The sequence below is a fragment of the Arvicanthis niloticus genome, chromosome 2 (assembly GCF_011762505.2).
Source record: "Arvicanthis niloticus isolate mArvNil1 chromosome 2, mArvNil1.pat.X, whole genome shotgun sequence".
Classification (NCBI taxonomy): Eukaryota; Metazoa; Chordata; class Mammalia; order Rodentia; family Muridae; genus Arvicanthis; species Arvicanthis niloticus.
Window position 1 is genome coordinate 110,362,473 of NC_047659.1, and position 13,392 is coordinate 110,375,864.

Sequence of the window (13,392 nt, forward strand, 5' to 3'; positions counted from 1 at the left end):
CATATAAAAAGACTCATAAATATTCTTACAAAATCTTCAAGAAGAATATATATTCCTCCTGACTTTATCCACATGAAATATTTGAAAAGTCTTCAAAGGATAGGATACAAAGATTTAAAACAACTTAAGTAGGCACTGTTACAGGCTTTATTTATAAAAACAAAACGCATGTTTTAAGAGTTCTCATATAGGTTGAAACTGGCACTTTTATTTAAATATGGGCTTAAGACTCATTGGGAATATTTATGAACACTTATATATCAATCTCATAAAACATTTTGTGTGTTATAAATTAGACATGTAGGATTCAATTCCAAAAGCTTTAAAATGTTACTGACCACCATTACTAACACCAAACTCCAAATGTGGAACTCATTCTGGGTTCTGGGCTTTATAGAGGAAAACCACTAGCCATGTTCTGAGGAGCACTGCCATCAAGGCACCTCTTCCAACTAACATATTACTCTTGAAGGTGTGAGGACACGGAAGGACACAGTTACTCACATAACAAGGGTCCATATTAGTAGCTCATGAGAGTCTCAGCATACAGCACACATCTTATAAACATCCACAGAACAAGGAAGCAGGTGAAAGGAAAGTGATTCAAATCTGCCCCACCCCACTGACTGGGAGCAACAACACAGAACTGAAAGTAAAATAAAAACTAGTTTTAGTCACAACGGTGTATGGCTAAAGCTGTTAACCAGCCAGAGTCAACAAATGCTCTCTGGTTATACACAATACTGTTAGAATCCTGTTACATCTACTATGTGAAAAGTACACAGTTAAAATGAGGATAATAAAGATGAATCTAAAAGACGATCAGACTGGGAATTGTTTTGTTTTTTCGAGACAGGGTTTCTCTGTGTAGCCCTGGCTGTGCTGGAACTCACTCTGTAGACCAGGCTGGCCTGGAACTCAGAAATCCACCTGCTTCTGCCTCCCAAGTGCTGGGATTAAAGTCGTGTGCCACCACTGCCCGGCTCAGACTGGGAATTTCTACTTACATAACTAATTGTGTTTATCCCCAACCATTTAATAAATATACAAAGAAGATATGCCCAAAGTACTCACTAAATAGATGTTAGTTTTTGCTGTTATTGCCTAAAGTTATTTCACTGGTAAAAAAAAAAAAAAAGGCTTTATATTTGTCTAGAATTTGAATTTGGGTTGTCTTTCTCTAACTTCGAAATCCCCTTAAAGTGATGGCTTTCAATTCCAGAGTATTAACTTTACCACATATCAAACCATCCTCTATGCCTCTTCTTAGCATTCGGTGTTCTTATAACACTGAATTCAAATACAAGGCATGTGGGCCTCATTAGGGAGCTATTGTTTCTGTGTATGTTTTTCTTGCCTTTCATGCAGTTTGTAATCACAAAAACATACTATCAAGCTGTCTTCTAACTTCTGACCAAGTCTGGGAAAATACTGAAATTGCTTGTTCTATTGTTACTTTTATACATTCATATGTTATTTTTTATACTTGTAGGCAAGGTAGAAATGAATGAAATCTTTTACATGAATGGGTAAGATATAGGAAAGAAAAAGAATTCCTGAGTCAAGTCCCAATAAGGAAGCTCAAATAGAAATATTAAAGTAGTTCAGAAGAAGGGAGTTTCCTTGGGGACACACACTAAGCTAATATAGTCTAGTATGGATTTTGGGTTTTTATGGGCTTTTAGCCAAGGAGGCGGGGGCCAAAATTTGGAGTCTGATCATGGTGTGAGGTCCCAGGATCCTTAAATGTGGCCCCAGTAGATGACGACCCTCCCTCTACAGTTTAGGGGTGGGGGAGGACATGGAGATCAGGGGGAGTAAAAATACAGTTCCCCTCTGAGACTTTGTAACCACAAGCCCACAAACCCATGGACTTGTGGCTGGAATTCACACTACTTGTGTGGTCCCAAATATACCAACTCAAAAATTCAATAGGTCTTGGATTAGAAATGCCTCCAGGTACCTGACAAATACTCTCTAAAAGAGGGTTGTCTGATCCAGAGTTCCTGTAAGGAAAAAAAGATCCAAGACAAGAAGATCCCAATAAAAATCCCTGAGGAACTAGAGTAAGTAGAAACAGAAACCAGTAAGACAGCATCATAGACTATAGACTTGGAAATTGAGATACAAAATATAAAATCAGCACTTAAAAAAGCAAAGGAGGAAATTATTAGAAGGATAAGACAAATTTGGAAGAGAAAAGAAAAAAGTAACTCCGGGAGATAAAAACAGCAAGTCAGTGTCCAAGTTTAAATGTATACACTAGAGAAAAGACTTAATGAAGTAAAAGCAGAACTGAAGAAATTATCCAGCAAGTTGTACAGATTCAAAGGCACAGAAAGTTACTAGATTCAAAGTAAGAAAGTAACATACACATCAAATATGATTTCTAGAAGAGAAACTGGAGAAGATGAAGAAAACCTAGGACTTTAAGAGGAAAACAGTGGAGGCACTTTCACCCGATAAAAAGATACTATTCAGACAACAATATTTAAGTAATTCCAAGCAAGAGTTAAAAATAAGCAAAACAAGCATACCACTTATTCCACACTAAGGTCTAATTTGGCAAAGACTATAAATACAACTTAAAAGTCACGGACCCAATACAGCACCTTCTGAATTGGCTTCCAGGAAAGTGGTTAAGATGGGGACTGGTCTAGGATACCCACACTAGAAGGCACTGCTCTCCCTACTCGAACCTGCAACACTCAAGACTCAGCAGCATAACTTGTTCTAAGGTCAGTTCCATCCACACTCACAGCCTCATCAACACAGCTAGCTCAAAGATAGTTCCACCAGAAACAGTATCTTTTATTTTATCACTATTCATTTTTATTACCACAAAACCCACCGGTATACATAAAATAAAAATGAAACAAATCTTTAAAAACAAAACAAAACGAAACAACCCTAAACTCAACTGAAGAGAAATCAAACCTGGTATTAGAAACTCTGCCAACCACCTAGGGCTAGTGAACTTGTGTGTTTTTTAGGAGAACCTACAACCACCACTTAACTAAGAAGCAGAATCCCTAACTGAATATTTGTCATTATACCCATAGGTAAGTGTAGTACTCACCCCCCCCATCAAGGAAACTTCTTGCTGCAATAAATGGAATAAGCCATTACAGCAAACCACAACAAGTCAAAATGCAATGGTGGAGCCTGTCCAAATGGATGTATCTACAACCTAAGGCTCAGGGAGCATTTGCAGGGCAGGGGAAGGCAAACAGGCCATAAGAGCTATAGGAACTGGGAATTTACTGTGACACTATGTCTCTTATAAATATCAAAAGCAACATCCAGAAAGTCTCACCAACTTGACTGCCTAAACAGGGATGACACCAACGCTCATGAGGCTTCAACCCCCAAAAGAAATTACAGGCAACCAAGGAATGTTGATAGTAGAACAAACAGTCTTCCTCAGAGAAGAGCACAGTAATTGGCTAAACAATACTAAATGCTCAGCCTGAAACATATAGATAAGTAATGATATACAGAATGTATTTCTACATTTAAGAATTACACACACACACACACACACACACAGAGCAACATTTACTAAAAAAAGAGGTCATGATTTTGGAAGAGTAAAGCAGGTTAGATGGGAGGATTTGGAAGGAGAAAAGGGAAGGGGGAAGTAAGTAACTGTATTCTTAAAAAAACCACTCCAGCCCTTGATCTTATGATAAACACTAGGAAAAATAAAAATATAAAACAAAAAACAAACCTAATATAACCAGCATGAAAAGTACACTCAGTTTCTACTTTAATATTATTAAGGAAGAAAACAGTTTTTCAATAATCCAGAAAAATGAGAAACTGACTGGCTATTCTATAGACAAAATGTGTTAGAAACACTTTTAGATAACCCTAGCTGCCTCTCATTTTTAAAGTTATGTACTTTATGTGTATGTATCACATTTGGTCAGGAGCCCTGGAGGCAGAAGAAGGTGTCAGATCCACTGGAACTGGAGTTGTAAATCACAATGCAGGTACTGGGAACAAAACCCAGGTTTCTGTAAGAGCAGTAAACACTCTTAACTGTGGAGCCATTTCTCTGGCACCTGCTTTTCTTTTCTTCTATCTATCCTCATCCTCCCCCTCCCCCTTGCTCCCTCCCTTTCTCTCTACTGGTTGAAGACAAGGTTTCTCTGTGTAGCTCTGGTTGTTGTAGAACTAGCTCTGTAGACTAGGCTGGCTTTGAACTCAGAGATCTGTCTGCTTCTGCCTCCCAAGTGCTGGGACTAAAAGTGTGCATCACCACCACCTGCTCCTTGTTCTCAACTTACTATAAAGTCCACAAACAATTCAAATGCTATTCATAGTATGAAGTTTCAGCTTATTACCTTACAAAGCTTTCAGAGTCAACCTGTTAACTGGATGATTCAAGAATGATTAGGTTGTAAAGTTTTAATCACCCAATAGCTGTGTGACTCTGCAATTATCGTATAAACTTTTTTTTAATCACCAAACTAGGAGGCAAATGATAAATTCTTTCAGCTTTTTTCTAAGTTCAGGCTTTCATATGATGCTCCCCTCTCATCTCAGCTATCTTCTTTTTCAGCCCAAGGCTACTAGTTTTTAGTATGGCATCTGTACTGTTTTTTGTTTCTTTGTTTTTTGTTTTTGGTTCTATAGTCAAACTTGGAATTTACTCAAATCAGATAAGTACTCAGCCATTGAGATATATCCCGTCCTTTAACAACCCCCTAATTCTCAAAACACACACACACTCTCACACAGTGTCACTAGACACTTAACCCAGGGTCCTACTAGGCAAGTGTTCTATCACTGAGTTACATCTCTGGTCTTCTACTTAAAACATATGGCTTTAAAAAATCTTTTAAACAAAAAACAGTTTGTAAATCTATTTCAAATAACGAATTCATTGGCAATAAATGCAAACAGAAATATAGCCAAAAGTAAATAGTGAACAGGTTCTCAAAGATATAAAAAAATTTAAATGTTTGGATCAGGGTTACCTAACAAAATGAATCACTACTGATTCAAAACATTGTTTCTGAATAAAGAATGAATAATTCAATAGTCATATATGCTGTCCTCGATATCTGTGTAAGCCTCCCTTCCTAATGGAAGATAGTGAAAGAATAGACATCAAAGAAAGATTGTGTGTTGAGGGGTGGGACAAAGAGTAAAGGCCAGACACTAGAATAATATGGGATCGCTGCTGTACAAAGTGGAGGCAATAGCTGGGCAGTGGTGGTGCATGACTTTTAATTCCAGCACTTGAAAGGCAGGTGGATCTCTAGGTTTGAGGCCAGACTGGTCTACAGAGTGAGTTAGATCCAGGGTGACCAGGACATACAGAAACCTTGCCTAGAACCCCTCCTCCCTCCAAAAAACCCAAACCAAAAACCAACCAACCCTCTGCCAAAACAAAAACAAACAAACAACAAAAGAAAGGTAGAAGACAAAGTGGAGAAAATGAGTTTTGCCCTGATCTATAGTCCAAGGCAGGAAGAAAGGAGAACTCTCTTGCTGGGTGAGACAGCAATGAGGCACATTCATTAATTATATCATTAGATATTGCTAATTATATGCATCACCTTATCTACTAGTCCTAGAGAATCAGACAGGAACTTTATGCAGTATCCAGTAGAAGTTATTACTTTACAAAGACAAAACTAAGGTATTATAGATTTTTCATGAATCTTCTAATTAATGTTTCTACATATCCTAATTAATAAGGTTGAATTACTGTATTTCCATAGGAACTAAGTACCAATAGAAAGAGTAGTTCACCTTAGTCAAGTCCATGAACAATGGGTTTCTATATGACCGGAGCCTGCTCTCTATTTCCCTCTGGACTTTGCACTTTAGGGATTAAGTGCCACATGCTATTATATTCAGTGCAAACAGGAAGAAGTTTAAATAGCATGAAGTGAAGTTTCCTTCAGTAACAAATCACAACATACTCAAACTAGTATTAGTACGATTAATTATTTTTCTTAAGAGTTTAATTTTTGAGACCAAAGCCCCATAAGAACCAAAGAACAATACATATTGTACTGGTCTTCTGTGGTTTAGTCAAGTATAATATCACAGAAGCCCACAGGTTCATGGTAATTGTTACTGAAAACCTAAGGTTTTTTTTTTTTCAAGATAAACCTATCAAAATACACATGACAAAAAACGTACCTTCATAAATGCCTCAAAACTTAAGTATGATGAGTCCTATCCTTCAAATTTATAAATGGATTTTGAGTAGGAGTAGCTCTATTATCTCATACACTATATATGATATGTAAGAAGATCTCTTTCACTATTACACTTACATTCACAAATATGCATGAATGTAACAGGTGTTCACAGTAAAAAGCACCCTATCAGGAGCCTTCAAAAATACAGTTTGGGCTAGCAAGATGGCTCAGTAGATAAAGGTTTCTTCACCAGACATGACAACCTAAATTTATCATGCTGGAAAGGGGAGAAATGATACCTGCAAATTGCTCTGTGACCTTCACACACCATCTACCTTAACACACACACACACACACACACACACACACACACACACACACACTTTGAAAAAATATATATATCCTTTAAAACATTTTAAATTGAGATGTTCAGTTCTCTAAGAAAACCAACTTCACTCCATTCAGTAAAATGTGAAATAGTGATAATTTCCAACACTGGAACTATTAATGTCTATTGAAGGCATTATAAACTGATGGGATATTTTGGGAAAGAAGACTAACAGCAACGTCAAGACAAAGTATCTATGTTCCTTCCTGGTACTTCTATTTTGGGTAAGCTACTTTATAAAAATAGTTCACATTATGAAAAAAAATCTACATTATTTATAACATCTTAGTGGTTCTCATCCTGTGGGTTGTGACCCTTTTGGGGAGCATGTCAAAAGATTCTTTCACAGATGTCACCTATTATCCTGCATAAAAGATATTACATTACAATACCTAACAGTAGCAAAATTACAATTATGAAGTAGCAATGAAAATAATCTTATGGCTGGGGGTCACCAAAACATGAGGAACTATATTCAAGGTCTCAGCATTGTAAAGGCTGAGATACCTGGCACCTGAGCTTGGTCTTTTGACCTTTTGACAGTGGTAGTTTTAGAAGCTTGAGAAGAACACAGGCATGTGTTTAGGCTGCTGTGTGGAGAGGAAGTCACACAGCTGACCAGGGGAAGTCTGAGTGCTAGCGTCTGCTTTCCACTGTGGCCTGGGCACTCTTCACTGAGAGGTTGTGTGTGTGTTGGGGGGGGGGGGGGCAACTGTGAAAAAGTTTTTAAATTAAAAGGCCCTAAAAAAAGCAAGCCAAGGTATTGGCTAGGGATAAAAGCAAAGAACTCTCAGAATGGACCAATGTTTGTGGCTTTGGAAATTGTCCTGTTTCTTTTCAATGCCATACGTCTACTGCAGTGAAAGATTTGAGAACAGAGAAATGGCAAATGGAAGCAGAACTTACTTAAGCCATAGCTGAGTCAGGGTAGCAGAATTATGGGAGGTAATTTTCCATTTTATATTTTCAAAAAACTTGAGCTAATATTAACATTCCATCCACAAATAAAAAAGTCGAGATAAAAACACACTAGAGGTATAGCTACTAATTCACTTCATGAGTTCTATTACTCTATTAGCAAGGATATTTCAAGAAAATCACAGATCGAAATTTGTCACTAAAATGGGCGATATTTGTATCCATGGATTACATGCCCACCAATTTCAATAAAAACAATTAAAAGAAAATCCTGAAACCATACATGTACTGAACATATTGTTTCTTGTCCATATATATGGACAATATATATTATAAATGTACATTTATATTTTATAGCACATATTTATATATTATATATTTTCATATATTTTAGAATATATAAATATACTTTATATATAATATACATATATGTCCATATAGATATATAAATATATATCTATATAATGACAACTGTTTACATGGCCTTTATTTAGTCTTTTAGAAATGATTTTAAGTATACAAGATGATGTATACAAGTTATCAGCATATGACAGGCCATGTTTTTGTATGTGTATGAGATACTGAAATGAATTCACCAAAAATGGTAAGATATGATTATATAAGTGTCAGTAGTCTGTAACCATTACTGCCTGCAAAAGTACATGCAGCTATGTTTATTGATGTGTGTAAATATGTATTATATATGACAATTCCTGTTTATGTTAGCTTTTATCTTTAGATTTGACATTTTAAAATTTGCCCTGTACTACTCTACTAGGACACATTTTTTTAACTATAGCAAAACTGAGATGGAGTACTCAATAATACATATTTTATATTAGTGAAACCTTATGAATTAAACAGCAAAGGGCATAGGAAAAGGGATCTTGAGAACTATAGTTTTTAAAAAAGAATTATAATAATTATAAAATATAGTACTTGGCTTCAACTTTCTACATTCTAAATTGAGGAATCAAACCCAGGAAAAGTCTACGCTTATAATTAGACAGAAATAATTTATATAGTTAGTAAAACCAAAAAACGAATCAAATGGAAGCTGGGAAGAGTATAAAATATCTATGGTTCAGGGATCCATGGGTAAGAGGAAGTAGAGATTTCAAGAACTAGAAGGGATGGATGACTCCAAGGTAACATCCTTCCCAGACCCAGTAGGATTGGCACACATGAGCTCACAGAGACTGTGATGGCATGTACAGGACTTTCACAAGTTCACATCAGATAAAATCCCAGCATTGAGAAGGGGAAGTGACACACATGCCAGGGCAGGCCCTATGCCAGGGAGTAGTTGGCTAATATAAAACAGATATGATGGGGTTTGTTTGTCTAGTTTTTGTGCATTTTATTTTGTTGTGTGTGTGTGTTTTATTTTCTTTTTTAAAAAATAGTTTTTCTTTCCTTTTTTTGAGAGAGAACATGAAGTTTGAGTGGGTAGGTACACGGGAAGATCTGGGAGGAATAGGGAAAGGGGAAAGAATATGATCAAAATGTATTGTTTGAGAAAATATTTTTTAAATAAAAATGAAAAAAAAAGTGAAATGTTAATTCTGAGGTAAATTAAATACTATTTCTTTACCAGAACATTTCTGGAAAATGAACCCTTTTAAAAGTGTGCTTCTAAAGAAGAGTTAGCATCTTATTATATCTAAATACATTCAGGAGAAAATTTTTACTTAATATCTAATTCTCACCTGGAACCCACTTGATTTCCATTTCCATATCATTTTCTTTTCCTTTCTTTTCTTTTTCTTGAATAACCTGCAAGAGCTGTCTGTATTTAGCAATTTGCTCTTCATCATCCTTCTGACTTTTCTTTGTTTTTCCATCTTCTCCTATGTTGATTCCATCTTCACCTAACAAAACAACTAAATTAATCAATCTCATTTAATATAGAGAAACAATTACCTTCAACTCTAGTGTTTAGATTTCATGATCTCTTCAGGATATGGCTAAAAAGTCATATTAAAGAAATACTGAAACCACAGACTACAACTTTAAATTGTTACAATGAAATCAAAGACTTTAGCCTTGTACTCAGTGAAACCCAGATATGATGAAGTCACTGTCAGAGTATGACATAGTATTCCCTTCTATCCATAAAGGGTGGCATTTCAATCCCCTCTTTGTCCTCTGCCATTACACAGTCGCTTTAAAAATATTCTGTTCAATAATAGGATCCTGAATGTTGCTGGGATGAATTTGGGACATGGGATTAGCTTCTCAGGCCACAGAAAAGAGGCAAAGGAAGTTGTTTAGAACCTAAACCTGAGACCGAGTTCTTTCCATCTGAATGTAAATAGGCACATTTACTCTTAAGAGTGTTGCTCTTCAATCAATGATACAGATAGACAGACTAGGAAGCAATTCAATTAATTTTACTATGTAGAAAGATAATAAATATTTTTGAAATCTAGCTTCAAAAACGTAAAAAAGTACAAAACTCATGAATAACAAATGTCAGAGAAAAATCAACCCATAAAGTTTGTTCCACAGTTTCAACGTAAATTCTTCAAGCCAGTAACATAAATTAGAAATCTGGGTTTTAATGTAAAACATACAAAATTATCAAGTGTATCAAAGTGTTATCATCTCCAGTAGAAGACAGTTTGGGAGAGATGCAATCAAGTCCCAGTCTTTGTAACCTATGGTCACTAAACCGTGATGTAAGCAAGGAGTAGTAAAGCATCAGTGTTAACACAATGTCCTTACATCTTTAGAAAAATGATATGCAGGGAAAAAGTGGGTTGGGTAAATATTTGAAGACTATTTCCCCCCTAAATGAATACACCGTGGTCGTGGGCATTCTTTCCATCATCCGATCACACTTTTACATGTTCACCCAAACAGCTGAAGCTCATTTTTTTGCCGTTTGTGCTTTGTGCCATAATAATAATGTTGGATGGAATTCTGTCATGTATCCCGTAATTCAATGGATAAAACATGAGGAACACATTAACAAAATGGCAATGTATTTCATTCTATTAAAAGCTTACTTCTGAAAACATAATTAGAAGCAAGATCCTTCCAGGTTGAAATTCTAGTGGTAAGTCTCTGATGGCTTACTTTAAATTGATTTTTTCCAGTACTAAATTGTACTTTCTGAAGCTCTAAAATGTGGGATAACTCATGTAGTTCTGCTTTTCTAATTCAAGGACATTTTATGAATGCCTTTATAGTACATAAGATTTTTAAAAATAAATTCAAACAGTAAGTATTCTTATAAACAACAATCAGGAATGTTTAATACTCAAATATGTTAATATAGCTATTAGAGATACTAAATTGCAGATCAAGGTAAGTTTATAATCTAGTAAAATAAAATAATCTAGAAAAAGTCATGCTTTTGAAAAAATTACATATTTCAAACTGAAAAAAGTTAATCTTTAGTTTTAAGTCAAAATACATGATAGAAAGTACTATGCTAACTACTTTATATACATCACCCCAGTCTTTCTATGAGCCAGGTCTTATTATAATTCTTATTTCACAGCTATACAAACAAAGGAACAAGAAAACTTGACCTTTGTTATTTCATTATGTGGTAAAGTCAGGTTTTGAAACCAGCAGAGCCTAAGGGTTTTCCCCCCTATTTCACAATACTCAAGGTTAAACATACGGCTTTATGAACCTTGGCAAACACTCTACCATCAAGCTATATTCCCTAGTGAGTCCAAGATATTAAATATACTGAAAAATTAATGATTATTTTCTGATGTTAATGGTTATTTATCAATAATATTAGGTGACCTATTGTTTTAAAATTTAAATGGGGGTGGGTAGAAAGATGGCTCAATGGTTAAGAATACTGGCTGCTCTTCCAGAGAACTTGGGTTCAATTCCCTGTGCCCAGATGGCAGTCATACACATCTACAACTCAAGATCCAGGAGGATCTGACACCCTCTTCTGGTCTTTACAGGCATCAAGGGTATTCAAACAGCACACAGACATGCAGGTAAATCACCCATTTATGTAAAATAAAATAAGATAATTCCAGGATGAGTGAAATGGCTCAGAGAGGATAAATGCCTGCTGTCAAGCTTGTTGACAACTTTGATCACCAGGACCCACATGGTAGGAAAAAACCAACTGAGTCCTGCGAGTTGTTCTCTAAATTTCCATATGCATACTCAACATATTGTACACATATACACACATACGCACATACACAGAAATGTAATAAAAAAAATAAAATTTAATTCCAGTTTCTAAAACCAAAGTATAGTTTAAAAACATGGACCCAGTCATTCCCAAAAGACATGGAATATTCTATCCCTCTGTATTTCAGAACTAGGGTAAAGGAAAACAATTGTGAATTCTCAGAAAAGTACATAATGTCCACATAGGCATATAAATTTACCTTTTCCATATCTACAGTATATGAACACAAATTCATCTTCTTACTTATAAGGGAAAGGTTATAAAAGGTCTGTGAGAAGGCTATACTATATTAAGTACATTAAGAAAGATTAATAAGCACTAGCCACTAAGGCCATAAAATATAGTCTTTTATATATGTATGTGCCGTAAGAACTTTCAGAAATTGGTTTTCTTCTCTACTAGGTGGGGGATTCTGGGGATCAAACTGAGACCATCAGGCTTGACAGCAAGAGCCTTACCCAATGAACCAACACACATTTTCAGAGTATGAAATATTTAATTACATGGTTTTATCAATATATAACATATATAAAGAAATAGCAGAGAAGGTCTTGAGAAAAGACAGAGACAGAAAGAGAAAAAGGAGAGCTTGTACAAGAATTGGTCTTCAACCTCTCCATGATTGTTAACCCTACTTCCTTCCATCTTGGGACCATTAACTGAGTTATTTTTGCTTATTTCCTTTGGTCCCTGGGCCTTAAATAGGCTGGCTAACTTTGTGAAACAACAGATAGATAATCTGATAGCAAAATCTATTCAGATACATTATCATTTGTTAACCATGGAGGACCACGAGACTCTAGATGAAGATGTTACTCTATCCAGGGTGTTCCCAAGTCCCATCTCCATTCAACCTAAAAGAGGGGACTTCTGCCCCTAGACCAAGCAGAGAGGGGCCACCCAGAACCCCCTCTGTCTGGCGATCTGAATTCTTGCGTAGGCTGCAAGGCTAAGCACTGCAAGGGAATATAAATAAAAGTTAAAAATATGTTTCTGGGTTCCCTAAGGGACAAGCCTGACTGCATAGGGGTTAATGTCAAAAGTATCCCCTCTCCAGGAAAAAGACATCCGGATGGGTATGGCCCTTATGCCTCACTGAACAATGACAGGAGGACTGGAGCCATTACAAGGTCCTCTTTAATTACTGGAGGTCAGGCCTCTATCCCCGCCTTGGCAAGATTAGAATCGCCATAGCCTTTCTATACTTGGAGAAGGGAGGAGATGTCAGGGGCAGCCCTGCTTATACACTGAAGGCCTAAAATCAGCCATAAGCCTAAAATCAGTAATAGGCCTGACATTCATGCCTGCAAACACAAAGTCTTGGGTCTCTGCAGAAAAATACTGAAACAGAGGGCTATGGACTATTGTAAACAGGCAGCTTTTGTTGAAATCTACCAGCCTGAGTAGTCACAGACCTTGTAAATAGGCAGCCTTTGGCAGATAGTACCAAATTGGATAAGGACAAGTGAATCATAGGCAGAGTCATAGTGACCTGACCCCTGAACCTTCACCCAGCTGATACCCTGTTCTGAAAGATATCTGTACTCCCCCTGAACACCTATGCTCCTGTGCCATCCCCTTCCCCACATCTTGCATTTTTGTGTTTATAATCCCCATGTTAAAAAGTAAAAATTATAATTTGGTAAAAAAACAAAAACAAAACAAAAAAACACACACAGTGTACCCCTGGTTCTGCTGACTTAGCTCCTGACAATTTATTTTCTTGTTCTCAGAAATACTTTGAA

At 36.2% G+C, this 13,392-nt stretch overlaps 1 protein-coding gene across 5 annotated transcripts in view; it reads right to left on the reverse strand.

Annotated features, from left to right (window-relative positions):
* The window catches only part of Esf1 (ESF1 nucleolar pre-rRNA processing protein), a 52,573-nt gene that overhangs the window by 21,293 nt on the left and 17,888 nt on the right, over positions 1–13,392 (reverse strand). For all 5 annotated transcript variants that reach the window (XM_034496468.2, XM_076929846.1, XM_034496470.2 and 2 more), the window contains one exon: positions 9,180–9,341. In XM_034496468.2, the coding sequence (XP_034352359.1) occupies positions 9,180–9,341 (162 nt within the window). The remainder of the gene's footprint in view (positions 1–9,179; positions 9,342–13,392) is intronic.